General features: G+C 51.1%; 12 protein-coding genes across 12 annotated transcripts; 5 read left to right on the forward strand and 7 right to left on the reverse strand.

Annotated features, from left to right (window-relative positions):
• Window positions 1–1,524: 1,524 nt before the first annotated feature.
• LMH87_001354 (uncharacterized protein) lies at window positions 1,525–1,879 on the reverse strand (the record flags this gene model as incomplete). The annotated part of the gene is made up of 2 exons (XM_056199416.1): window positions 1,525–1,769; window positions 1,855–1,879. The coding sequence occupies 2 exons, from the start codon at window positions 1,877–1,879 to the stop codon at window positions 1,525–1,527; spliced, it is 270 nt and encodes an 89-aa protein (XP_056056265.1).
• Window positions 1,880–2,392: 513 nt separating this feature from the next.
• Window positions 2,393–4,585, forward strand: LMH87_001355 (uncharacterized protein; the record flags this gene model as incomplete). The annotated part of the gene is made up of 6 exons (XM_056199417.1): window positions 2,393–2,732; window positions 2,792–2,917; window positions 2,969–3,285; window positions 3,348–3,715; window positions 3,771–4,215; window positions 4,277–4,585. The coding sequence occupies 6 exons, from the start codon at window positions 2,393–2,395 to the stop codon at window positions 4,583–4,585; spliced, it is 1,905 nt and encodes a 634-aa protein (XP_056056266.1).
• Window positions 4,586–5,280: 695 nt separating this feature from the next.
• Window positions 5,281–7,045, forward strand: LMH87_001356 (uncharacterized protein; the record flags this gene model as incomplete). Its single annotated transcript, XM_056199418.1, has 2 exons — window positions 5,281–5,423; window positions 5,539–7,045. 2 exons carry the CDS (start codon window positions 5,281–5,283, stop codon window positions 7,043–7,045), a joined length of 1,650 nt encoding a protein of 549 aa, XP_056056267.1.
• Window positions 7,046–7,678: 633 nt separating this feature from the next.
• Window positions 7,679–8,221, reverse strand: LMH87_001357 (uncharacterized protein; the record flags this gene model as incomplete). The annotated part of the gene is made up of 1 exon (XM_056199420.1): window positions 7,679–8,221. The coding sequence occupies one exon, from the start codon at window positions 8,219–8,221 to the stop codon at window positions 7,679–7,681; it is 543 nt and encodes a 180-aa protein (XP_056056268.1).
• Window positions 8,222–8,298: 77 nt separating this feature from the next.
• Window positions 8,299–9,061, reverse strand: LMH87_001358 (uncharacterized protein; the record flags this gene model as incomplete). Its single annotated transcript, XM_056199421.1, has 3 exons — window positions 8,299–8,643; window positions 8,693–8,798; window positions 8,850–9,061. 3 exons carry the CDS (start codon window positions 9,059–9,061, stop codon window positions 8,299–8,301), a joined length of 663 nt encoding a protein of 220 aa, XP_056056269.1.
• Window positions 9,062–9,674: 613 nt separating this feature from the next.
• On the reverse strand, window positions 9,675–11,182 carry LMH87_001359 (uncharacterized protein; the record flags this gene model as incomplete). The annotated part of the gene is made up of 3 exons (XM_056199422.1): window positions 9,675–10,551; window positions 10,603–10,943; window positions 10,997–11,182. The coding sequence occupies 3 exons, from the start codon at window positions 11,180–11,182 to the stop codon at window positions 9,675–9,677; spliced, it is 1,404 nt and encodes a 467-aa protein (XP_056056270.1).
• Window positions 11,183–11,698: 516 nt separating this feature from the next.
• LMH87_001360 (uncharacterized protein) lies at window positions 11,699–13,877 on the forward strand (the record flags this gene model as incomplete). The annotated part of the gene is made up of 5 exons (XM_056199423.1): window positions 11,699–12,021; window positions 12,069–12,269; window positions 12,334–12,604; window positions 12,657–13,648; window positions 13,697–13,877. 5 exons carry the CDS (start codon window positions 11,699–11,701, stop codon window positions 13,875–13,877), a joined length of 1,968 nt encoding a protein of 655 aa, XP_056056271.1.
• A 579-nt stretch (window positions 13,878–14,456) lies between these two features.
• LMH87_001361 (uncharacterized protein) lies at window positions 14,457–15,554 on the forward strand (the record flags this gene model as incomplete). The annotated part of the gene is made up of 1 exon (XM_056199424.1): window positions 14,457–15,554. One exon carries the CDS (start codon window positions 14,457–14,459, stop codon window positions 15,552–15,554), a length of 1,098 nt encoding a protein of 365 aa, XP_056056272.1.
• Window positions 15,555–15,765: 211 nt separating this feature from the next.
• On the reverse strand, window positions 15,766–16,694 carry LMH87_001362 (uncharacterized protein; the record flags this gene model as incomplete). Its single annotated transcript, XM_056199425.1, has 3 exons — window positions 15,766–16,065; window positions 16,120–16,451; window positions 16,529–16,694. The coding sequence occupies 3 exons, from the start codon at window positions 16,692–16,694 to the stop codon at window positions 15,766–15,768; spliced, it is 798 nt and encodes a 265-aa protein (XP_056056273.1).
• Window positions 16,695–17,587: 893 nt separating this feature from the next.
• Window positions 17,588–18,833, reverse strand: LMH87_001363 (uncharacterized protein; the record flags this gene model as incomplete). Its single annotated transcript, XM_056199426.1, has 4 exons — window positions 17,588–17,629; window positions 17,800–18,194; window positions 18,267–18,776; window positions 18,830–18,833. 4 exons carry the CDS (start codon window positions 18,831–18,833, stop codon window positions 17,588–17,590), a joined length of 951 nt encoding a protein of 316 aa, XP_056056274.1.
• Window positions 18,834–19,788: 955 nt separating this feature from the next.
• LMH87_001364 (uncharacterized protein) lies at window positions 19,789–21,974 on the forward strand (the record flags this gene model as incomplete). The annotated part of the gene is made up of 7 exons (XM_056199427.1): window positions 19,789–19,831; window positions 19,897–20,314; window positions 20,366–21,339; window positions 21,395–21,634; window positions 21,682–21,694; window positions 21,756–21,907; window positions 21,967–21,974. The coding sequence occupies 7 exons, from the start codon at window positions 19,789–19,791 to the stop codon at window positions 21,972–21,974; spliced, it is 1,848 nt and encodes a 615-aa protein (XP_056056275.1).
• Window positions 21,975–22,709: 735 nt separating this feature from the next.
• On the reverse strand, window positions 22,710–24,342 carry LMH87_001365 (uncharacterized protein; the record flags this gene model as incomplete). Its single annotated transcript, XM_056199428.1, has 4 exons — window positions 22,710–22,774; window positions 22,829–22,841; window positions 23,100–24,274; window positions 24,336–24,342. 4 exons carry the CDS (start codon window positions 24,340–24,342, stop codon window positions 22,710–22,712), a joined length of 1,260 nt encoding a protein of 419 aa, XP_056056276.1.
• Between the last annotated feature and the right edge of the window lie 2,062 nt (window positions 24,343–26,404).

Below are 26,404 nucleotides of genomic sequence, written 5' to 3' on the forward strand. Positions count from 1 at the left end.
GCACGCGTGTGGGAGAGGGACGTGGTGGCAGAGACATTTTGTTGGCGGGCGAAGGTAACGCAAAATCGACAGCGTTACAGTGTCAACGTGTTAGCGTCTCTGGCAACAAAGCAAGACGACTAGTCTAGGAGAGAGTGGGCAGGATGGACGGTCTATGCGCCATGTTTGCTTGTTAATTATAACTTGTCGGGTTGGCTGTGTGGAGAAGTCAAAGGCCAAATGCTACTTGCAGCGCATGACAATGCGAATGAGGTACTTGTGGGCGCATGAGGCTGGGGCGATGACTTTGATGATCGGAAGCTAGGAAAGCACGAAGCCAGATTTTTTTCTTAGCACAGATAGGGCAGGAAGCAGAGGAAGACGTGAAATCCTATGCTTTGAGCACGTGTGGCGAGGAGAGATGATGTTGCAGCCAGGCCACATTGGGGAATGTGTGATGGTGTGCGGTGTTGGTGGCCCCGGTGAGCGAGTTTGGCTTGGACAAGGCGGTGACAAGGGTCGGAGACGCTTAGGTGCAAATTGCTAGACGATTACTTTGCTGTACTCAGTAGATGAGTATTGAATGGGGGGAGAGCACATGCAAGCCTTATCAGCAGGCAAAGAGGAGAAATGCGAGGCAAGAAAAGAGTTTCGACCTGTTAGTAACACTGCGCTGCTGCAGAGCTGTTACTGGCGAGACTGACTCGGAAAGTGCAAAACTTGCCATTCTAATAAGAATGTTTGGCAACTCGTTGATTGAGAATGCAGGACCGAGCACAGTATTTACACGCTAGAACCAAACTGAGGCGCAAGTCGGCTCCGAGTTGTTGTAGGCCAGGTAGTTATTTTAGTGATGGGAACCGGGCGGAGGCGGTTTGATGGTGGCGCTATGGCGCTATAAGATGTCTTGTGCCCTGAAGCCACTGAAGCCACTGAAGCCACTGAAGCCACTGAAGCTGCTGAAGCTACCTACTCACTGTTAACCCACTGTAGGTAGCCAGCGGTCATGGTGGCTTGGCTGGTGCTGGCAATTGGCGAGGCCCGGAGGGAACAAGACGGGCGTGAAATCAATGGGGCAAATTAAAATTTGACATTGACTGTAGCTGTTTGGCAAGCAATCTTCTTCTGTAGACGGTATGCATAATAGTCTGCTGCGTGATATCATGTAGTGTAGAGTGGTGATGATGCACCCCGAAGGCCACTGTAATATTACCTGCATACTGTAGGTAAGTCTGTAGTTATGCACTGTTAATTACAATTCGGCTTCACGGCAACGGCCTTGTCAACTCCAAGTATAGCATCTCGGGGGGGCATTCTTTATTAGCGTCCTTTGGAGCGCAATCTCCCCTGCTGCACGATTCTCGTTCAGGGTCCTTGCTTGCCAGTGCACGGCGAATGCCATTACCAAGTATAACTACAGCGGGCCATATACACCACGACGCGCCACGTGCATCGCCTGCGGAAGAGTTCGTACGGGGATATTCAAGCAGTACTGTCCGGTAGTCGCGTGGTGATTTCTTCAGATGCCCATGACCCACTGCAAAACTATCGCCGTTCTGGCAAATCACCAGGCAGCCCCTTGGCCGTACTAGATTTGCCCCGTGACCGGAGGGTGGTGGTCAAGGTCACAGATGTATTTGTTCCATGCTTGGCACTGCCCAACAACTCTATTCGCAACCCTATGGGGTAGTGGTCAAGAGTCAGGATGGCTTTGAAAAGTGATAATGGCTCCTTGAATCGCACAACAAGCCCGCGGGCATCGCTCAAAACTGCCATCCCGTCTTTCATCCCTGCCGAGGCCACACGTCTATCAGTACGATCGCGTCAAACACAATGAGACATGCTGATGCCTGGCACAACCAGTAAACCACTTACACGCACACAAGCAGAGCCCCGCCATTGTTGATGCCCCAGAAGACCCCTCTGTGCCACTCTACCCCTCCCAACCCTCCGTCGCTAGCGGTGCCGATCACCGCCCATTCGCAGCCAAACTTTGAGCCCACGTTTCTTCGATACCGCCCTGTATTAGTCGTCACCAGCTCTCTGCGATCACCTGCTAGCGCAGCGTGCTCCGCGTTAGCGTAGGACGACGGGGCCGGATGAGGTCGTAGCCATAGATGCTGGCCTTGTAAGTAGTTATCTCGGACAGAGATGGGTCCGACCGGCCCGGCAGTGAGGAAAACTCGCATTTTCTTGGATGATTTTATTTCTTTGTTTTCCATTCTGACCCGAGTCCTGCCGAAAATCAGACTACCGGCCACGCAGGAATTGTATGCCTTGTACGTCATATCCAACGGTTTCGCTATTCAGTGTGGGCGACCGCCCATAGCGCACTTGAGCAACGCAAGATCAAACTCCTCGCGAATTGGAATTGCCCGCTCATGAGCATCCTTCAACGTTCCCAGCGCACTGCATGATGGATGCGCCGCTGAATCACACTCAGCCGCGTCAGCCCAAGCCGCGCCGGTTGTCGCTGTGCGGCGGTTTGGTGCTGCTGCTGACCACGGCCACGCTGTATCTGCTGGTTGCGCTGCGATACTCGGACGCGGCGCCTCTCCCGTTTTCCTGGATCGCACCACCACATGGCGTGGTCGATACGACAGATTCAGCTCCGAGCGACGACAGTGATCCCTTTGCGCTGCACCCAGAACTTCATAATTCTCGTCTTCCGCGCACACTGAAGCTCAACTGGGACATCACGCGACAGCAGCATCGCCCGGATGGCGTCCTGAGATATGTATACTTCATCAACGGTAAATAGAGCTTACCAGTTGGCAGCTTCGTGGCTCGGGATGTACTAACAATGTCCCAGGTCAATTTCCCGGTCCAACAATAGAAGCGCGTTCTGGCGATGAGCTGCAAATTACCGTTACGAATAAGATCTTCAACGATACCGATGCAGGCATCGCCATGCATTGGCATGGTCTCCTGATGAAGGGTAGGCCGCGCTCACAACTCGTGTGTTTGCGTCAGCTAATGTGCTTGACAGATGCCAACGAGATGGACGGCGTGACGGGAGTAACGCAGTGTGGCATACCTGAGGGCCAGTCTTTTACATACAACTTTCGAATTGACCCAGCGCAGCACGGCACCTACTGGTATCATGCGCACTCTGCTGTCAAGCGTGCCGACGGCCTTTACGGCGGCCTGATTATTCACAAGCCGGCTGACGAGCAGACCGGGCAGACCGATTTGTCGCGGCATGAGTATGACGCAGAGAGACTACTTCTCGTCGGCGACTGGTATCATCGCAGCGCAGACAAGGTTCTGGGCGAATACAAAAACTACCAAAACTTTGCATACGAGGTGAGCGCGCGCGCAAGTTCCAGATGCGTCCGCTAGAACAGAAGCTAATGCCCGGTTACCAGCCTGTGCCAGACTCACTCCTTATCAACGGCGTGGGGTCCTATAATTGCTCCAATGCGCGCCCAGCACGGCCGATAGACTGCATAGAGACAAATGTTCCAGTGCTCGCCATGTCAGGCGACAAAGCCATTCGTCTTCGCGTCATCAACACTGGTGCCGCCGCGGGCCTGTCCTTTCAGCTGCAGAACGGCACCATGCAACTACTTACCGTCGATGGTGGCGGATATGTCTCTGTAGACACGCCGCAAACGCCTACTATGGGTGTCCTGTACCCGGGAGAGCGGATGGACATTCTTTTGCTCCCAAGTGACGCACCGGCAGATGATGAGCATTTCCTAGACACGGAACTCAAAATTGTTTTGGACGCCGAGTAAGCGTGCTTTGGCAGCTGGTCATGATTGCGCGGAGCTAACGTCAAAACTTAGACTGATGCCCATGAAAAATTGGGCACTCACCCGCATCCAAGACTTTCCCCTACAGTGGCGTAGATCGAGCGCATCCACCCATGTGCGACATGACATCCGAAAAAATGTCGAGGTTTTTAACATGAAAGATGCGCACGGCACCGAGACATCCTCGGATTCAGGTGTTCGCAAAGAACCAGCCGAGACGGCGCTGCTGTATACCAGTCTCGCTATTAACAACTTTAGACACGATGAGCCCTGGGGTGAGGTCAACCACACTTCATGGGTGTGGAAAGATCCCAAGGCCAAGCCTTTACTGGCTCTCAACAGGGATGAGTGGGCAAATGGAACGCAGCAGGCGAATACCCTCCGCACATTCCGTGCGCCCTGGTACCAAGATGGCCAGGACAGGTGGATCGATCTGGTAGTCAACAATGTCGACGACAAGGGCCACCCTTTTCACCTGGTAAGAAATCAACGATGCTGCTTCGGCGCGCAAATTTGCCAAAGCTAATATTTGTGACCAGCACGGATATGCGTTTCATGTTATCGGCGCCCGCCAACTTGACCTGGGTCGCTCTTATAATCCTTATGAGCCCGGCGCGACCGCAGAGGAAGCCAAATACTTCAACACTGAGACGCCGCTTTTCAAAGACACTGTATATGTTCAATCCCGCGGCTACGTTGTTTTGCGATTCCCGCTGGATAATGCCGGCGTATGGCTCATGCATTGTCACGTCCTCTGGCATCAGGCAGTGGGCATGGGTGTTGTGCTACAGATTGGCAATATTACCGACTCGATGCAGCAGAGAGCCGGCCGGACGTGCATCGCATAAACAGGCGGACTCGGGCACAGGCCGGACAATTACGATAGTTAGGCGACAGGTTTACACCTTTCCAATGGTGTTACCGTATGCTGGGAATACATGTTAAGAATATACGATGCTGGCATACAGCATCGCCGAATTAAGCGTGCAGCCTACAGAGATGCACTTAAATCTTGGCGAGTTTAGAGATGTGGGAATCAGGCACTTGACGTTACCCTGATACCACATGTGAAGCCTTCTAAATTTACTGTAGGGGGGTTTCTTCTCGGCCTTGGCGGCCGGACTTGTTGACTCGCCATCTAGCGCAGCTCTATTGGCGTCGCCCCCAATCCTGCAGCCTATTAGACCATGCTTGGCTGCCAAGCTGACTTACCAAACTTAGTGATTGCCGAGAGCCTATTTGTGCTGAAATGGTAAAGTGAATCACTGACCACGTCTGGGAGGCAGTTACAGTTGAAGTGGGTCACGTGCGATTGCCTTTTGGCTGTGCTGGTTGGCACATATTCATGTGCGGCTGCTGATGGAGGCATCCCCGCGAAGCGTTCAGCTCCAACTCTGTCACAGTCTTCAGCAACTTCCTAATTGTGTCTTACGCAGGCAGAATCCGAGTGACGACCTGGCATCATGGTTGGTATATTCGCCGCCGACCGCTGCCATCCCTCATAGAGTGCATTTCGGGCGCGACTGTTGGAATTGCGGTCGCCATGGGCCCTCGATTCTTGGCCTTTGGTGGTGGCGAGACTTCGCACGGTCCGCCTCAAAGACGAGCGAAGCACAACCCGGACGAAGACGTCCCGCGCATCAAAAGGTGGGCACCCAAGGTCAAAACTGGTTGTATGACGTGCAGGTTAGTGGTCACTTTTTTTCTCTCATGCGATTCGTTTTGCCCAGATCCGCGACCACCAAATAACATGCCAGATTCGCTCTTGAGAGTTCCCGTGCTAATAATTACCCGTCTGTAGAGCTCGCCGGGTGAAGTGCGACGAGACTAAACCAGCTTGCGCGCGATGTATATCGGCCAAGCGCAAATGCGGCGGCTACGTCTATCCAACTACGCCGTCCCAACATACCTCGCCTGAAACATCCATCTCTGAACAGCCGACACTGTCTACGGCTCCTCATGGTCACACTCCCACCCAGAAAGAGAGGCAGATCTTTCACCTCCTACAGACGCTCATAGTGCGCCAGGTCAATGGTGGCATCAAGCCCGACTTTTGGACGAAGAATCTGCTGCGTGCTACCTATGTCTACCCCGCCATTTGGCACGCAGCGCTGGCGCTGGCGGCAATGTATCAAAGGGCCAATATTTTGTTCAATGGGGGGGATTCTCGCTTGGCAGAAGAGCATTATACATTTGCCTCCCAACAGTATACGTTATCATCTAGGTTTATCATCGCCATGAACGACAACATGGTGTCAGGAGCGGAACAGGAAATGTTACTCACCGCGACTGCGCTGTACACTGGCATCTGCTTGCTGCGTGCCGACCTAAGTCAAGCGCGGACTCATGCGGCTGGTGCTGCAAAACTGTCCAAACAGTGGAAGTTTTTGGACGAGGCAAATCATCAAGAGTCGGAAGGAGTCATTGGACGGGCGAATACGATGCAGCTCATTCGAGATGTCTATTATTCGTTTGACTCAATCGCCAGCTTCACCGAGGATGTAGCATCTCACTTCCAGGCACCAGTGCCGCTAATTACAGAGCCTTTTGACTCGCTAGATGAAGCCTACTATGCGTATCTGAATATCCACTCAGGCTGGGCCAGAATCAAGAGTTGGGAGCCACAGAATAGCGGTACACGAGGAGCGTCTCCGTCGCCAGGACAGATGCAGGTGCGACAGCACGCGCTCCGTCTGTGGACAATTCGCTTCGAAGGCTACTTACAACTGGCTCACCACGCGCCAGAGGATGCTGACATTATTGCGCTGCTGCAGCTATTTCGTCTGTTTGAAGAAACGTTCGATGCCATCATGATACACCGGAGTCCAGAGATTTGGGTGAAACATGCGCACAAGTGGGAGCGGATCGTCAACGCGGCAGAGCAGCTGGTCAAGAAGCAAATGCGCCGTGAGAATGCTGGGTTGTCGCTGACGGGCATTTTTTATTACTCACTCTCTGTACAAGAAGTGCTGCGCCTGACGGGCTTCGTTTGTCGAAACGGCGCCATCAGACGACGCATCATCATGCTGCTCCAAAAGTGGCGTCACTGCGACGGCTTGTGGGACAACGAAATATCGTGGAAGTTGGTGGAAGCAAAGATGCTCATGGAAGAACAAGCGCTAGCGGCAGCTGCGCCGACCTCGTGCGAATGCGTCCCGGACTTGTTTTTTTGCATAGATCACCGCGTCGCGTATGTAAAGATGTATCTCCCAGAACAGGGTGGCCTTTCCGCTCACATGAAGACTGGCGCGGAGCTCAAGCAGGGCCTCTCTGGCAAAAAGAAGTGGTGCAAGGGGCTGAGACGCTGACATATTCCATGCAGCAAGAGCATCAGAAAACGGAAGATGATCGATACCCATGCCACAAATCCCGTGGACATAAATAGAGGCCATGTTTTTCTGTGTACACAGCGCACTGATCCTACAATTACTTTCCCACCTCTGTTAGAGATATTATGACGCGCATCCGGAATCTAGCCGAAGCAAACCATCCAGACCGCACAGGCGGCGCTGGCTCGCACCACTGACTTGATATACTGCGGCGGCCTGTTAAGACTGCACAATGGCGTTTGGGCTAGAGATGTACTCCAAACTTCTTGTGACATTTGAATTGTGGTCATGGAAGATTTACAAGGCACACAGAGAAGTGGTGTGCGGGCGGACCACAGAACTGGCAGCATCAGTTTTAGCAGGCTAACTGCTAACTGCTGGCCACAGAAACCTGGAGCCGACCTTTACTAGGGGGGAGGAGACAACATAATTTGTGATGTCCGTGACAATGAATCTTAATATGGTATTCAACACTGAAATAGCAGTCATATGACTTCGGATGTATCTGTGGCTTTTTGAGTGGATATTAGCCCTCTTCTCCCACGCCCGGATCTCCAGCTTGCCAGCTCTTTTTCATAGTAAACGCTCACTTGTGATACAGGACAGCGACTACTACACAGTGACAACAAGCTTCCCACCACGAATCTCTCCATTTCTCATACGGTCAAGCGCGTTGTTCACATCAGCAAGACCAAAGTGGTTTCCCAAGATCCTTGGCGCTCGCAATTGACCACTGTGCAGCAGCCTCTCCATCCACTCACTCAGAGCCTTGCCGACTTCAGGCACCTCGTGGAACAGCTTCAAAGGGACAGAGTGCAGTTGCAAGTCTTTAGAGTGTTCACCCTTTGGTAAACCGGCGAGGCCGATCAAATGCGCCCGTCTTTTAGTTCGTGATGGCGGGGTCGGTGGGGGTGACGGTGATTGATGCGAGTGGCCACTTCTCTGCAGAGCCTTCAGAAGGAACGAAGCGCTATCTTTTCCACTGGTATCGATACCAAAATGAAGCTTATCACCTATTGTCGCCGATAGTATTTGAACTGCCCGGCTCGGATCGCTGTTGTCTATCAGCAGGTCGGGGCGGGCATGGCTATCGGCCGCGAGCCAAAACCCGTGTCGCGCTTGGTCTACAATCACAGCGACCTTCAATCCGGCCATCCGTGCTAGTTGGATTGACAAGTATGCTGAAGTAGCAGATCCTAAGACAGATTAGATCATACGATGGTTTTCAACAGTCATGATGGCATACCTCCCCAAATCGCGACCCAATCGCCCTCAAGTGCCCTCTCCTGGTCGTCAATTGAGCGAAGCGCCTCATGTTGAACATCTTCCGGTATTCGCTTTTCATTCACACTGTGAATCAAGGCTCTCAAGTCTGGTCCATCCATAATGTCGCTGAAGCTCAGCCCGAAGCAGCTTCCCAAAGCCAAAGCCGAAGTCACGAAAGCAACACCTAGCGCGGCGCCTTGCTCTGGCGATAGCTGCCGTGGCAGTTTCACCACATTGTAGTTTGGCGCGACAACAAATTCTTGATATGCTGCTTTCCTTGCGTCTCTGTAGTCTGTCGAGATAACAATGACCTTTGTAATGTTAACGACGGCAAAATACAAAGGGTCTAATGGTGCGTACTCTATCGCCAGGTCTGAAGCGCGATGCCGTGTGACTCTGCGACACAATCCCAACAAGTTCCCGTCCAGGTACGAAAGGAAAGTGTGGTATTCCGAAATTGAAATCTCTAGAAGAGCTTTTGTCAGCTAAAGATCTGCCTGAGATGGATTGAACGTACGGCGACTTCCAATCGATGGGGTTGAGTCCTATCACTTCAGTCTGCACAAGAATCTCCGTGGCGTCGCGCAGGGAAGGAATTGGATAATTATGCATGAGAGTGTACTTTTCGAGAGGAGCTTGTAGCACAAGGATAGATTGAGTCTTGGCGCTTTGCAATATTGAGTCGGTAGTATAGATCTCGGGACCGCTCGATACTGTGATTGATGCCATACTGTCGCAATTTGAGCAGCAAGCCACGAAGTAAATGTGCTCGCCGATGCGTTTACTTGCTATGGACATATATCAATGAAATCCCACGTGCAGATCGATATCAGTCTTTCCGGGGTTTGAAATGGCCGTGTCTGCGTTAGCGTTGATACAGGGTTACGTTTATTCGTGCTGGATTGCGCAATCGCGAGCCTCCCTCAGCGCGACTGTTCGCCATTTCCATTGACCCACCGATCATCTGCGAGCCGCAGTAGCTATCGCGCTATGTTATTTGAGATCATTTGTCATTGTGCATTTTCTTCCTAGTTCTTGCTGTGCACCATGGTTTACTACGTCACTGTCCTGCTCTGGGTCTGGAGTCGAATGCGACAAACAAGGTTCACTGAGACATGTGATGCAGCGCCGGCTGCTCATCTTCCGAGACGCTTAGCCGGATTTCACAGAGGCATTTAGGACTGCGATACCGGATCAGAGAGGAGAAGCCAAAATTCGGCTTTCAGATGATGGACGTGTAAGGTGTGACTTTTGGTAGCCCGTAGTTCTGGGGTGCTTAGTCACTGAACGTAGGGGTAATGCTTATGCTACAAAGTTTGTGATATTTACCATGTAACATTATTCAATCAGTAGCTTTCCAGTGGTACTTTGCAGCTGGGTGATCAGCAGGAGGAAACGCTCCGCCATTGCTGCCGAAGAGATTCTCTCGGTATGTTCCACCATCCACACTGTAGTCATCCCAGAATAACCCTCGCTTTCTTAAGACAGGCAACAGCAGACTAACAACATCTTCAAATGATTCCGGGAAGAGCGCATACGCCAGGTTGAAGCCATCTACGTCTGCCTCGCGAACCCACCTCTCCATTTCATCCGCAATTTTGTCCGGTGTGCCCACGGTGGTGGCCCCCAAGCCCCCAATCTTTATATGGTTGGCGACAGTATGTTTTGTCCATTTGGGCACCCCTGGTGTTGACTTTGACCAAGCTTCCACAGCCGATCGGATGGCGTTTGATTCCACGTGTCTCAGTTCCTCGTCGTCGCCGTAAGTGGACAGGTCGATACCAGTCCATCCTCCGAAGAGGGCCAGTGCGCCGTCTTCAGAGCCATACTGAATGAAGTCCTTGTACTTTGCCTCTGCTTCCTCTTGAGTTTTTCCAATAATGGGGCAGAACAGGGCCAAGAATTTGATGCCGTTAGGGTCCCGTCCAAACTCATCTCTTGCTTTGGCGCGAATTTCTGCGACGTTCTTGGCGACAGTCGACGGGCTGTGACCGGCAACAAAAATAGCCTCCGCGTTCTTTGCCGCAAAGGCTTTTCCGGCACTTGAAGTGCCAGCCTGCATAATAACAGGAGTGCGCTGCGGAGATGGCTGGCAAATGTGCGGGCCGGGCACTGTGTAGTATTTGCCGACGTGATCGATGGTGCGGACCAGAGCCGGATCCGTATAGACCCCTGTTATGCGGTCTAATTTGACAGCATCATCTCTCCAGGAGTTTTGCCTATCAAGAAGTCAGCGTTGTTTGCGTGGTCTGAAACAGCATTCATCGTACCAGAGCTTGTAAGTCACGTCGATGTACTCTTCAGCTACCGCATAGCGCTCGTCGTGCTTCGGCTGCTCCTGAAAGCCGAGATTTCTGGCCGCTGAGTCCAAGTAACCTGTCACAACATTCCAACCGAGTCTTCCGCCTGTCAAGTGGTCGATGGTGCTTAGGCGCCTCGCAAGATGGTATGGTTGTTCATACGTGGTCGCAACAGTGACGCCAAAGCCGAGGTTCTTTGTTGCCGCTGCCATGGCGGAGATAACAGCTAGAGGCTCATTTACAGGCCACTGCGCTCCCGAACCAATGGCAGGATCGGGGTTTCGAGGACCTTTGTAGACATCGTAGGCACCCTAATATATATATTAGCAGCGCGAGTGAGCACACCACACTGGAAACGACGTACCAGCACGTCGGCAATGAAAACACCGTGAAATTTTCCTTCTTCGAGTTTTTTGGCCAGATTTACCCAGTGAGAAACTTCGTTGAATCGCCAAGATTGATCACGGGGATGCTGCCATAGCCCTGGGGATTGGTGCCCACTGCACGATTCTACGAAGGCGTTGAGGATAAGCTTTTTCTGAGCAGCCATTTTGTTCAAGAACCCAATTGTCGTGAGTAAGAATCGTTGACTCACGCAGTCCTAGTCAACTTAGGAGAGTTGAAATATTATTCTACTAGCTGCGCAGCTGGATTGCCTCCGATAGCGGCATGCCCTCTCGCACAGTGATTCTCGGATTGCGCAATAGTGCTTGCTGCGCATGCAATCCCCACAACGTCGCATTGACAAGGCCGGGATGAGCTTAACCGGCCCAGTGGAAAGGTAAAACAGGTTACTCCATGTCGATTATCAGCTGCCAGTCTTTTTTCGGTTCGTCTTTAATACTGCAAGGTTTGATGGGGAGATGGCGTACCTGCTTCGTAGGGTTGCGCAATGCGACTGATGGCCAATCATCCGTCAGCCACAGACCCCCCCTATGCTTGTAAAATCGCAGTTCGATAAGGGGTTGCGATAGATAGATCCCAGGGTTCTCAGAATCTTATAACTACTCGGCAGCAGTGAGGATAAATTTGGGCACCCTCAACAATCTATCTCGTACTACTGAGTATGTCGGGACCTCTAACTTCTAGGGCTGGAGAGCCTCCCAGCGCGGTTCAACCGCCACTACCACAAGCGGCTGGCTATGTAGTCATCATCGTGATGGGCTTTCTTATTGCCATTATAATGATGCTCATCACACATATACTAAAGCGGACAGCCGGAGAAGACAACAAGACGACCGAAATGTTCATGACTGCGAATCGGACAGTGGGTACTGGACTGACGGCATCGGCTGTGATTTCGTCCTGGCTATGGAGTACTGCAATTTTGGCAAGCAGCCTGGTTGGCTATAATTTCGGCGTCGCTGGTCCCTTTTGGTTCGCTGCAGGGTATATCGCTATCACTCCAAGTTTGACGGCCTTGCTGACATTAGTAGTTGTTCCCCTATGATCGTCTTTTTTGCGGTTCTCGGAATTGCTTGCAAATTGCGAATCCCTGAAGCACACACTCTGTTGGAAATCGTACGAATCCGATATGGAAAAGTTGGGCACATCGTATGGATAGTGCTTTGTCTGATAAACAACATCATTGCCATCGCCAACATGCTTCTAGGTGCCAGTGCGGCCATTTCGGCACTGTAAGTCAAATCCAGCTTACCATCGCCACTATGGCTAGCAAGAAACTGACGCTGCCACATGTAGAACTGGAATGCACATTATTGCTGCTACATTCCTCCTCCCTGTCGGAGTCATCATGTACACTTTTGTGGGTGGCATCAAGGCAACCTTCCTGACGGACTACTTCCACACTTTCGTGATCACTGTCATTGTTTGCTTTTTCACTATCAAAGTCTGGCTTACCCCCGAGATAAGCTCCCCTGGAACACTATTTGATACTATTACACAATTAGCTGTGGATCGGCCTGTGTCAGGTAACCAAGGCGGGTCATATTTGACCATGACCAGCCGCGACGTAAGTCTCGGATTAATTATGCTGGGATTTGCTCTGCTAACTTTCAAAACAGGCCATATTTTTTGGCATTATTCATACTCTGGCCAACTTTGGTCTCGTTATCATGGACACTGGTTTCTTTGCCAAAGCCTTCAGTGCAGCACCGCACGCTGTAGTGCCAGGCTACATCATTGGCGGCATTGCGTACTTTGCCATACCCTGGTGTCTGGGTACCATTATGAGCTTCTCCGCGCTCGCCCTAGAAGATCAACCATCTTTCCCAACATATCCACGCTTGATGAATGCCTCAGAAATATCAAGTGGATTGGTCCTACCATATGCCGCGGTCGCGATCGCGGGAAAGGGTGGTGCAGTCGCAGTTTTGCTCATAGTCTTCATGGCAGTGACATCAACAATTAGTGCACAGGTGATTTCAGTCTCTTCTATCCTTAGTTTCGATATATACCGACAGTATATCAACAGAGAAGCTAAGGATCGCGATGCAATCCGCTGGAGTCATATTGGCGTGGTCGGGTTTGGGCTTTTCGCCGCAGCGTTCTCAACTGCTCTGCATTACGGCAAAGTCGATTTGGGGTGGACTCTTTACATGTTGGGTGTCTTGACTTGTCCCGGTATTTTCCCAACAGTCTTTACAATATTGTGGAAGAGGCAGTCGAAGGCAGCAGCGGTGCTATCACCGCTTCTGGGTATGGCAACTGGTATTGGAGTCTGGCTTGGCACAGCCTCTGCGTTGTATGGTGAAGTTACTGTGGCATCGACTGGTCAAACTCTGCCCTGCGTCTACGGTACTGTGGCTTCGGCCTTCAGTCCTTGTCTTTTTTCGATTTTGATTACACTTGCGAAGCCGGCGAACTTCCAGTGGGCAGATTTTCGAAAAGAGCGCTTGGCCTTCGCGAAATCCGCTCCTGGTGACTCAGATGAGGAACTGAAGTCCCATGAGCAAGTGATCTCTCAGTACGCCGCAGACAAACTTCGTCTGAAGCGCTGGCTGCGGATATCCTCGCTCTGGGCTCTGGCAACCTTCCTGGGGCATTGGGTCTTATGGTAAGCTTTCCAAGTCGCAATAATCAGCCAGCACTAACCTGAGGGCAGGCCGCTTCCTATGTATGCGTCGCACTATATATTCGGCAAGTCGTTTTTCGAAGCTTGGGTAATTGTATCGATTATTTGGGTGTGGGGCACGATGCTTATTGCTGGATTTTATCCCCTTATAGACGGTTGGAGGGCCATCAGGAACGTCTTCATCGGATTGCGTGATTCCAAGCATGGGTAGGCAGCAGTCGGGTTTCATGCGACAGTACCGGAGAAAAACGTCGCAAGATTTATCAACGGGAATTACAACCAAATAATATATTGAACTCGCTGAAGGAACTATGCGAACTACGTGGAGTTAGACGTGTGGAGTGCGCTCGTTCACCGTTGATATAGGCGAACATGCCGCCGCAAATATGTTCTCATTTATACCACCTTCGCTTGACGGGCCGTTCTGCCATGCAAAAAGGAAACGCACAATCAAGGAATAAATTAATAAGATTAGTTCTTTGATTCCAATTTTTTGAAACTTTTTAACCATTGTAGCGCTCACCTTGTCGCTATGTGTGTGACTGTGACTATTGCTACTACTGTGGCGGATACGACGGGTAATGCGGGACCTAGTGCTTCCGACGCGTGTCGTCAAGCTACTTATACAAACGCGTGGCGGCCTCTGAACTAATCCGTCTTTCACAATTCACACCTTACGGTACACAGTGGAGGACCGTTCTATTTTCTTTGTTTCTCCATTTACCTGTCACTGGCAGAGTAGACGATCATCTCATATGTCCTGTCTGCGTTCCAACGACTACACGCCGACATGTGGGTAGCCCGGCAGCGTAAGCAACTGGCTTTACTGGCCCAGCGCTACAAGTGGCTGAAAGCTCCGTACATCATCGGAGCGCCAATGCGAGTTCTCGCAGGCCCGGAATTGGCGGTCGAAATCTCCGCGGCTGGTGGTCTAGGATTCATAGGACCCCCTGTGAAGGTTGCTGCTGCGGCTGTCGACTTGGCCAAGGCGGCGCAACTTGCACGATCCTCAGCATCACAATCTCTTCAAAGCCATTTATCTAGCTCCGAAACTTTACCTGTTGGGATAGGGTTTCAAACATGGACCACAGATTTAAATGAAGCTTTGAATGCCTTGCAAGAGAACAGCCCTTGCGCGGTCTGGCTGTTCGCGCCTAGCCGTGGCCAAGAAGAGCTCGATGAATGGACGACAGCGCTGCGGAAGACCGTGCCCAAGGTCCAAATATGGATCCAAGTAGGCACAATACGGGAAGCAGTTGCAGCTGCTACTAGCTCTTCGCCACCCGATGTTCTTGTTGTTCAAGGCGCAGAGGCTGGTGGGCATGGCAGGGCGCAGGATGGTGTCGGCTTGCAGGCACTTTTCCCCGAGATCTCCGACGCAGCAAGCGAAAGCGGCATTCCTCTCATAGCTGCTGGGGGCATTATAGATGGAAGGGGTCTCGCAGCAGCTCTCTCTCTAGGGGCTGCGGGCGCCGCTATGGGAACCCGGCTGTTGGCCGCAAAAGAGACTCGCATTAGCAACGGCTATCAAAAGGAGGTGCTGCGCGCCAGCGACAGTGCAACATCTACAGTTCGCACGCACCTATACAATCACCTACGAGGAACATATGGCTGGCCTGAGCAATTCGCCCCCCGAACTATCATTAACAAGAGCTGGACCGACCACCAAGATGGTATTCCTTTTGAAGAGTTGAAGATACGACACGACGAGGCTGTCAAGTCCGGGGACGCAGCTTGGGGCCCAGAGGGTCGTCTTGCAACATACGTTGGCGCTGCCGTCGGCCTTGTCCGCAACGTTCAGGCAGCCGGCTCCATCATCGCCGAAACTCGGTACGAGGCGACATCTACGCTGGCTTCCATCTCGAGCTTACTAGAGAGTGATGGTTGAAGTATATAATAAATGATGAGCATCCAAATTTATAATTTACCGAATTTTAAGTGTGCTGTTCTGGAGATTCCGAGAAGCAAGGGTTTTCTCGTGAAACGAGCTATTGCGAGCACTTGCTGGACCCACACTGCAGATCGCCGTCGCAGTCATCGTCGGACGAGCAATGAGCGCCTAGACAATGGTCTTTTCAGGAGCAGCTGGGAGAATTTCCCTAGTTGCCAGGGCTGCGACCACCGCCATTATTGCCGTCGCCGATGCGTTGCAGCAGTCGCTCGCCAAGTGATCCCAAAGACGACTCAAAGGAGTCGAAACTATCAGCATCCCATTGAGCGCCGCTAGCGCCTGGGACTGCATCCGCCCCGGTAAACCCAATGTATAAAATGTCATTTTCGTCGTGAGCTTGGTTTCCATTCACAGAATCACCGTAGCAGGCTTTTCCAAGCGAGTCAGACACTTCACCAACGAGAGGAGGGCCATCGTCGCCATTGGTGTCGCCCCATACCCCGTAGAACTGAGAAAGAGTTAGAAGTAGTTTCACGCTGCAAAAGGGTGCAACACAACATACCATCTTGTTACCGCAGACAACGGCCACAATAGACAGAGGCTCCACGCCATACTGTTCAGGCTTGAAAGTGATGTAATCACGCTTGCTGCCATCATTACCTAGTACAACATAGGAGTGGACGTAAGCATTCAGGTCCTTGATGCCTTTCCCGTAGCCCTCTATATCTGCTTGGAATGTCGTCTGTCCTTGAGTATCGTTGGAGCTGTCGCAGCTCCCATCGCCGTCTCCCAAAGCGCCATCGCAGTCGATATCCATGTTCACGAGCTCTCCGTTTTTGCCCTGAAGATAGATAATTCCATAGTCAGAAAGATGATCGCCACAGTATCCAAAATCTAGAATTTAAGAGTTAGTGGTGCCAGTAGTCAGCAAAATATACACAGCCACTGTGATTGGCAAAGTAGAAGCATACTTTTGGAATCTTGTTCTTGGCTATAAAAGCCACCTTTCAGCTCGATGTTGCAGGCCTTTTGCACCCGGATCGAGTCGTACAAATTGCGAACATTCTGAGGTATCTGGCGGCCGAGCGCCGCCTCAGCCAGAAGGGCTGCAAGTAGGACCGGGCTTGAGGTCTTCATGGCTGCAGTCTGATTCGCCTATTCGGTTGTCCGATTATTGACTTCACTTGCTGCTCAAAGGAAGGGCTCAGCATTATATTTATAGTTGAGAGCATAGACCTGCTTTGGCGATCATCAGTGCGGGTCGGTAGCACTTGTCCGTGCATCAGAGCCCCGGTTTCTTCAGAGCCCCGGTTTCTTCAGAGCCCCGGTTTCTTCAGCAAAAATATAACTTGTTGGCTTCGCGTTAGTCTTGATTAGAATGCGGAGGTGAGATTGCTAATGATCATCTGTGCCTGAGACAGGCCCGAGTGCTTTGGATGCAACGATAAAGAGGTAAGCCGGTGATGGTCGGCAATTTCCCCGTACTCGAGTCCGCAAAGTCCAGGTGACCATATACGGAGACTCTAGGATATGCATAATCAGATACATATAATATCCTTCAAGATGTTCATTTCACCTGGTGAATAAAAAAATCCTCGTCACTAAGTCTAGAGCATACTGTACACAAGCCACAAAAACGACCGAGACACCTGCTCGGTGTTCACGGCCCAGGAGGGAAAAAGAATTTATCGCTCTTACCTCGGTTCCAATCTCTTTGAGTTATGTACGAAATATAAACAAAGCTGTATATACATGATTTTTAAGGTACCGACTGCGCTATGAGAGCTGCTCCGAGGCTGGAGCCATCCTTGGCCAGTCCAATTTTTACTCTGGCTTCGCCTTCTACTCCAATCCGGGGCACAGTACGAAGTGCACGTCGCACTTCTTCTTCAAACCCGGGATAATACTCAAACAAAGAGCCATCGATACCAATTTCAATGTACCCTGCTGCTGCATCTAGCAGCGCAGGTGCGTTGTTGTCCCTGTGACCTCGACAACCACAGCAGATCGTAGTACTAAATGCCGCCCAGTTACGCCACCGTCTCCATTTTGAGGACGCACTTGGGTTTGGTCTTTGAAAGATGGTTTCAAGTCTCTCAGAGTGGATGATCACTGCTGCAATTGTGGCTCCTGCAAGCTGGGCAGCACGTTTCACAATTGCAGCTCCCAGTTGCACGAGAATTTGGGCATCCTTCATGCTAATATTATCGACATGCAGGGCTTTTGAAATTTCGATCTTTACCGTTTGCCAGTCTCTAGCTTTTGGCTCGTCAAAACTTGTGGCGAGCAAGGATAGAAAAGAGGCGCTGACATGGTACGCCGTTTCAAGAGGTGACCCAAGCTTAAGCGTCATTTGTAGTACTTTCGAAGCGATCAAGTCGACAATTACCAACCGCGCAAGTTCGCCAAGATATAGTCCAGAGGTTCGCTTTTCGAAAAGCTGCTGTCCCGGTGTAGGACTCTCTCGATCGAGAATGTGATCGTAAATACAACCAGGCAAGGCAGACGGCGTTGTGTCAAACCAAGCTCCCCATTCAGTATTAATGACCATGACAGAGTCTTCACTTCGGTAAGATTCTTTCAGTGGCGGCAGTTTCTCGATCCTCGCCCGGTCTTCGACATAAGCAGCATTTGTACCTGTTCCAAAGATTGCACCAATCAATGGACTACATGCATGTGATGATGTGTACGCTTTTGCCATCAACGTACCGACACTATCATTTGTGAGTGCAGTTACGCGGACACGTAGTTTCTGCCGGTCGATAGCGTTCTGCAGCATGCGGCAGGGATCTCTTCCAATCGCATCCGGAATGTCCCAGCCTTTGTCCCACTGGAGCATGGTGCCATGGCTGACGGAATGGCTATCATATGTGAAGCTGAAGGTGAACCCCAGTTTGCGAAAACTGGCAGCCTTCGGAGTACCCAATTCGGGAGTGTTGCTAGCAGCCATTTCCGGGTTCGCCGTGAGAAAAGACGCAAGCTTTTCCGCAATGAAGTCGAATAAAGGTTCATGCCTGCGATTCACCATAAATTCTTGCGGAACTGCGTGTTTTGCTTGCTTCATGGAGTACGTCGCATTGCCATGTAGCTCAAAAGCAGATATTCGACAATTGGTGCCTCCAAGATCGACGGCGAGAAATACTCCTGTTTCGAGTCCATTTGGTATGTTGGTAACGAAAGATGGGATCTGTGTGCCCCCATCTTCTTTCAGCGCGTCATCTGTACGATTTGTCATTAAATAGCTGCCAATAAGCAGTTTCTTGAGTACCAACTCATATATTGCAGGCAGTGGTCCGTGGCACCACATATGTCAGCCGCACTCAAAGAGAAGCAAGCGACTGCGCCTTGAGCGCCGCGATCTACGGGTACGACTTTGCCTGACATTGCAACCGAATGCGTCAGAACACCCTCAACATGGCAACACGGCGGTCATCGCTACAAAGAGAGAGCAGCTTTATAAAAAAAAGAGCTCAAGAAATGACGCGCTATCAATAGCACCGTTTTGCCTGTGCCTGTTTTTTCTGGCCATACTCTCCACTGTAGTGCCACAGACACGCAGCGCCGCCAATTCGCTGACAATTAAAATGGCAAAGACCCCGGCAATATCCGGCGAAAGTTACCGGGCATTGCCGCAGACAGCGTGCACTAGTTGACGTTAGCCTTCAGGCCTCTGTATTTTGGCCTCCTCTCGCACTACTGGCGCAAGATCTGGTGTGACGCCGAAAGTCGGCAAAGCCGGGACAAATCCCTTCGCACCTCATTTTAATAAAAAGCAAAGGCTCCAGTAAACTAACTGCGTATACTTATATCTCTGGAGACCAAGATCTTGGCTCCAGCACCAGCACCTGTCGCATGTGTCACGCAGCTCATCCGAATCTAACCAGTCCTCCTTCAGCCCTGCAACAATGACCAGATTACGGTGCCCTGTTCATGACACCTGTACAGATTAACTAGTAAACGTTGGCGCACTGTGTGATAGCCTGATAGCAACCATGCCTTGTCAGCGCCGGCGCTTGGCGTAGATGGCGGTGGAGTCCTGCCCCCCGCATTCCCCAACTCCCCAGAAACACATCATCTTCTGGAGGGTTACTGAGCGCGTGCACGAAAGCTTCAGCATAGTAGAGCCTGGAATCTTCCCTTTCTGGTCGCCTGATGGCTCGCCATTCTGCGCAGTTGCCCAACCACTAGTGCACAACGCTGGCACCAACCACCTCGGCGCAGTGCTGTCGCCATGGAAGACGAATCAGGAGAGCCCAAGGCACGCAAGGCCTGCAGTGAGCACCCCGGTGTGAAGTCGGCGCGGACACATGGGCAATTCCATGTTGCTAATGCTCTTCAGTCAACTGTCGCAGGCAGAAAATGAAATGCCGGATAGATTCCGGTAACACCTGCCGCCGCTGTGAGCGTGCTGGGCTTCCCTGTATTTTTGTGCCGAGAGCCAATGCCTCTGCGTTCATGGTGCCAGCCTCGATGCCGTTGGCGGAGATGGCATCATACGACGTGACACGCGATATTCTGCGACGCGTGAAAATAATTGAGGACCACCTTGGACTTCCTAGTGTGGGGAAAATCGACGACCCTGAGGCAAAGCCAGCGCTCACTCCAACAACCCAAGATGCGCCGACTCAGCTGGATAATTCTGCCAGTGGCCAGCTTCAGCACCTGTGGGATGCGGTAGCGAGCCTTGAGCGGTGTACAACAGGGCCCCGGGATGCAGTGCTTTGGAACAAGAATATTATACAGTACCTGTGGGAGACGTATGAGGCCTTCCATCCTTGCGCAGAAAACAGTCGCTGACATGCTTATAGTTTTCATGACAAAATGCCTGGGCTTCACTTCTTTCCGAGTAAGCAAATATTTTCCTCGCCTCAGCCCCTGTTACTGGCATCCATGCTATACTGCTCAAGTATTCGGGGGTCTGTTGAGCATGCGGCACTTGCGCCAGGCTACTTCAATGTCCTGAGCTGCGCCATCGCACAACTGAGCATACCAGGAAGCGAGATCGCCATCCCATTCGATGATCCCGCGACTTCGGAAGCCATTGCGTTTCATTCTGTTCTCGGCCTAGTCCTGGCAAGCCTGCTCAATGAAGCCAAGGTCCGGGAAACTGGACTTTGGATATCCATTGCATACAATCTTATACTCGAGCACTGCCCGTCGCAGATTGATGAGAACATTTTCGACTGGCCCAAGATTTTCAAGGGCGTACAAATTGTCGATCTAGAGCACGCATCGCTCCATTTGACATGCCCTGTGGTTCCCATCGAACCTCCGTTCCCCGCGCTACAGATTCCGCACCACGACCCTCTATACCGTCTGTCTCGGATGATGCACACAGGCCTGTCTCGATTCTCTGGTCGGGGCCTGCCTACCATTTGGTCTTGCTTCACAGCCAAATTCGGTACCAGCGCCCCCTCGTCCATCCCTTTTACACCTATCGATGCTGCAGTCATCCGAGACTGGGCGAGAAGTCTTGATGATTGGCTCGTGGAGTTTGCTAAAACTGGGGATGAGACCGACCATCAGCGCACTCTTGTCTTTCGGCAATACGTGCTGCACCGACTTGTGGTCCTCTCAATATACCATCCAGCTCGTGGATGTAACTTGCAATCGAATAGTATCACACTACATGAGCAACACGAGCTTCTCGTCTCTGCCAGAGCGACATTAAAGCTTCATCTTAACGACAAATCAATATGGTCCAATTGGGATCTGGTCATGATAACATGGGCAGCCCTCATTGTTCTACAAGGGGTGGAGGCTGGTGCCGGGGAGCAAGACGGTACCGATCTTTCTCCAACTACCAAAGCTGATCCACCAGAGTTAACTTGTGATAGACTTTCACAATATCCGAATACATATGGACCTGTTACGCGATACAAACGAAACGAAGCCCTGCCTACGCGAAAAGCTGGCGGCACGATTAGAACAACAGCTCAATTCTCTTCAGACACCGAGTCCTTCCACTACTCAACATGTGTCAATAGATATGACCCAGGACTTGGACTACTCGTGGCAATTGTTTGATCATGCGATTATCGAGCAGGTGATGGAACCTTTTTGGGTGCGGCCAAACGGTCACCAACCAGCAATGCCACAGTGAGCTTATGTGGTACGACGCTAGCGGACGAGATCATGTAAGATACCTGCGACGGGGACACTGCAATGCCCGTATTGAACATATTCTGCTTCACATAGAGTACTATTGGCGCTGCAAGAAATAAAGCGCCCTCCGTCGTCACGCACTAAACGCCGCAGGGCCACACCGTCAACTTTTAACTGCGCCTACTGCCCACTGCCTAACATTACGAAATGCAGATATGAATTCTTTCCTATCAATGGTCATCACCGTAAGACCTCCTAATAATATAATACATTTCCGCTCTTCCTCCAACGCAATTGTCCGCAGTTGCATGAAGGACCACGTACCACTAGACACAGCTAGCTACCCTACAAGCAACGCCTTTAGTAAAATTCATCATTTGGCATTGGCAGATACTTATGATGACATAGACCTGCATTTACTGTTGTGGGTTTTTCTTTTTCTTCATCACGTCGACGAGCGAATCGCATGCCGCATCATCCGGTTGGCCTGTCATCGCCACAGTCTCTGTCCTACTTTAAACGGGCTGGTCGTCAAGATTTGCAAGTTTGTCCACAGACGTCCTGGAATATTTCAGCGGGAGGACTTCCCCACATAAATTCGAGGGCGCCACACGGTGCTACGCTGGCCGAGCACCATCTCGCCGTCGAGATTCGGGATTTTGTGCCACGGTCGCATTTCCTAACGCCACATGCTCTTTCTTGAAAAATAAAATAAAAAAAATAAACCGCGAACGCAGACTCGAAAGACTCAACTGTTACTCCGTGTCTGAAATCGTTGTGTATTACTCTGTAGCAGCACAAATTGACAGGAAAGCTTTGACCCTCAATTTCCGTGTCGGCTTCACGTGGATAGTAGACGGACCGCTAGCTCAATCTATCGCTATAACCCATGGGCCGTATCACTCGATTTTATAGACGGCTTGCCCGCTATAACGAAGACTGACAGTGTTAATATGCGACGAGCTTTATCACAAGCACGAATGATGAAACAAGAATAGCAGCCTCTGTAGCTGTCTGTAACCCCTAACTTTTCATCTATTCAAAACCCTAGTTGCCGTAGAATTCGATCCAGACACAAGCGCTCATGCTTCCAAATTTGATGTAAGTGTCCCCTTCTATCAGCATAAACAGACGCAAATTCTAAATTTCTAACTCTAAGAACCTACGTATTGAATCGTGCTAAGCAGTGACATTGTAAACCGTAAGCACAGCTTTATGGTCGGAAGGCCACTCGTTGTCGGCATGATTTGGCTGGGCAGTTGGCTCTCCCACCACTAGCGCTTCCGAATTGTCGACATTGAGCTTTCGACCTTTGTGGTAAATGAAGTCAATACGGTCCATTGGCTCTTTCCTGCTCCCGTTCTCAAGAAAGATTGGAGACCATGTGATACCAGGCTCGGAAGCAGGATCTGGGTAGACAAATCTGTACGAATCTACCAAACCGGCATCCGCGGGGAGTTTCGAAGTCGGCCACTCCGTGTAGCCAGTGCCACAGTGCTGATCCTTCGTGGCATCAGTCCAATCTAGATGAGATGGGGCATTGAAATCACCAGTGAAGAACAGCGGAACATTGTCGGCATTGGCAATGCTGTCCTTCATGCTTTCCATGATGGCTGTGATTTCCGGTGTTCGGCCAGATTGAGCCTCGCGCTGCATGACCTCCTCGAAGCTCATATGATCAAAGCAAAAGTCGTAAGGCCCATATGGATCATATCCTAAATGGCAGTTCCAAAACACGATATCGAGCGCCGCGCCATCAAGGCTGATGCGAATTGCGCCAGACTTGGCAGGAGTATCGATAACCTCCGCGATAGGATACCGAGTGATGATGGCCACGTCGGGGCCTTGCCAGGAGTGCCACCCGAGTGCACGGGCGAGGCGAATTCCATGTCCGCCGCCACTTTCCTGCAAGCCCACGATGTCGATGTTTTGTTGTGCCAAGAACCGAATCTGTTTCTCGTGATGATTATTCACTGGCTGACCACCAAACCAGAGATTGAAGCTCAACACGCGTAGCTTTCCCACCAATGGCTCTTTTGATTTTCGAACTGGGATTCGAACTTCCAGGCTTGCCACACCTCCTCCATTTTTGACCGTGACACACATCGTTGTATCGCTGGCATCAGCGGGCGGTATTCCGGTGATGATGCCATTGCCATCCACTTTGGCCCAACAATTCTGCTCGGTTACAGAAAAGTGGGTGTTTGGATCACCAGCACGATTAACAAGATTTCCAACATTAGCCGTGAAGGCCTCTCCTTGACGCGCGTTGTGAGTGAGGAATGAGTCGGTGAAGAGGGCCAGATCGCTGGGGCTGCCGAGATTGATAACGATCGGTTCCGCTAGCAATCGATATCCGCCATCGCCTAACAGATAGGCCTTATATGTACCGCTTCGCAATTTGTCCGGCGAGACAAAGGAACTCCCGCTACCCGAAGGCGCCCAGTTCCAAGTCAGCGAATCTTGCACATATTCGCCGTTGTCTGGTCCACCGCCATATGCATAGTAAATGCCAATCCAGTTATTGTCACTCGCGTCCGTGGAGCTGTATTTGAAGGTAAAGCTCGGTTTCGAAGAATCGAGAGAGAGTGTGCCAGGATGGTTCTCTGTGCCTATTTGTTGTTAGGGTCACGCGACCACCAGGCGGTGAGCTGGGCGTCTCTGAACACTTGCCTGCCATGGTGGGCGCTGAGCAACGGTGTGTAATGATACGGTTGAGTGGGATTAGCTTGTTCGAGATAAAAGGAACGAGCGACGCGGAGAACCCAAGCACTATTATCAATGGGTTACCCTATGATGGTCTCCATATATGCTACGAAAAGGAGAAAAAGCGCACAAAATTCTGGCCACCCTTGCATTAAACCATGACTACCAGCTCGCAGCAGTGTCACGATTTACGTCACTCGACTGCTGTAAAATCCACTTGGCGGGGCCGATTGAATGATAGTGGGCTAACCCCCCTTCGCTGTGATCACATCCCAAAATTGAGGGGAAGGAATGAGAAATATCCAGTGGTTCAATTCAACATCTACTTCGCTCCTGATCCGAACTCGGTGTGGCAAGGATCCTCGATCGGCACAAATCTGATGCGGTCATAGAGAAATCACTTTGCGACCCAGCATTCCACAGACTCTAGCAGGCAACGTGGGGAACAACAGCCACAGCTAAGAGATCGTACTTGAATTACGATGAATCTCAACTGACACCAATAAACACCATATCCTCTCTGCACAACGAAACTGTAAAAAAAGGCACTCGAGTTGTCCAGACGCGGCCCGGCTATCCCACTGCTATACGTCGCGTGCGTCATCCATATTACTGCCCTCGCCATGTTCTCGAAGTAGACCTCTATCATCGAACCAGCAGCATGCACCTTGATTCGGTGCATGCATACGAACCAAAGACGACATAGCATCCCTGATAGACGTTGAGCCCGCGGCCCAGGCTCGACGCCTGGAACGAGATACCCGCGGTGCCAGGACCATATTTGGTGAGCAAAACGTCGGCCTTCAGGGTGAACTCGGCAAAGTCGATGTTCATGGTGGCCTTGCAACTGCCCTAGCCGCCGCTGCTGTCGCCGACGAGGAGACTGCATCGACAAGAGACAGATTGCCTTGCCCCGTCGCTATGATAGTACAGCACTTTACCTAAGTTTTCCAGCTTAGGAAACAAAGTTCTCCATTGCTCTGCTGCTAGTTCGCGCCAGACTTCTAACATCCAATGTTCTTCAATACCTTCTGTTGCATTGCTCATCCCCGTCCGCGAAGACTGGTCCTGTGGTCGAAAGCACTACACCAATGACTCTACGCTGCTCTGCCTTTGTCGTTTCATTGTATGTAAGATTGCCGCCCGAGAATCGGAGCTCTCTGAAGTGGAAACACCGCGACTTGGTATAAGTGGAGCGGAACTCAAGCTACTTACTGTCTAGTACCCGAGAACTGGCTTTTTCTGGCGGGCCAACTTCCTTGAGTGATACTATAGTGGCTAAGTCTTGGGAGCTCGCAGACTTCTCTCTCTCCGCGATGGAGAGAGCAGGGTACTGCAACAAGTTTAGTATGATGCATCGGAATAGAAATTTGCTAATAATTATGTGTTCCAAGCATATGGACGAGAGGAATCTGTTGGTCATAAGGTGGTGCTGGTGGTGATGGGCGACAGCCTAATTCCTTCTGTATTGAGGAACTGACTGTCTATGAAGGAAGGAAGAAGAAGCTATCGAGGTCCTGTTAGGCAGCCACCACATTAGGTGGAAGTGGGTCTAGCCCAGTCACTGGTGCTTGCAACAGAATCAATCTGCTTGCTTCCATTCCCTGCATAGACGGTGTTCTAAACGGCAGCTTTTTTGTCACGTTGACACAAGAGCAAAAGCGAGCTGAAGAAACGGGTAGCTATCACAACCCTTTAAGGGAGGTTGCAAGTGCATAAAGGGGACACTTGTATGCAACGAGCATCGGGTGAGCGTAATGTTCATGTCCCCGCCGACTGGCAATTATCTCACGAAAATCCGGTACAAAACCCGTCACAACCTACAACACGACGAGCCAGCCGAGCCCATAGCACCGAAGCTGAAATAGCTTGCATCTCTAATGGCATCAGAGCGATAGTTTTATACGCTTGCAAAAGATTTGCATGTCTCCTCCCGCATGGATGTTCAATCCCTATTAAACCACGGTTAGCCAATGCGACTGTTGCAGTAAAATCAGCTAACGTCGATCACCCACTTGGGAGCCAACCCACCTAGG

This window comes from Akanthomyces muscarius, chromosome 6 (genome assembly GCF_028009165.1).
Source record: "Akanthomyces muscarius strain Ve6 chromosome 6, whole genome shotgun sequence".
NCBI lineage: Eukaryota > Fungi > Ascomycota > Sordariomycetes > Hypocreales > Cordycipitaceae > Akanthomyces > Akanthomyces muscarius.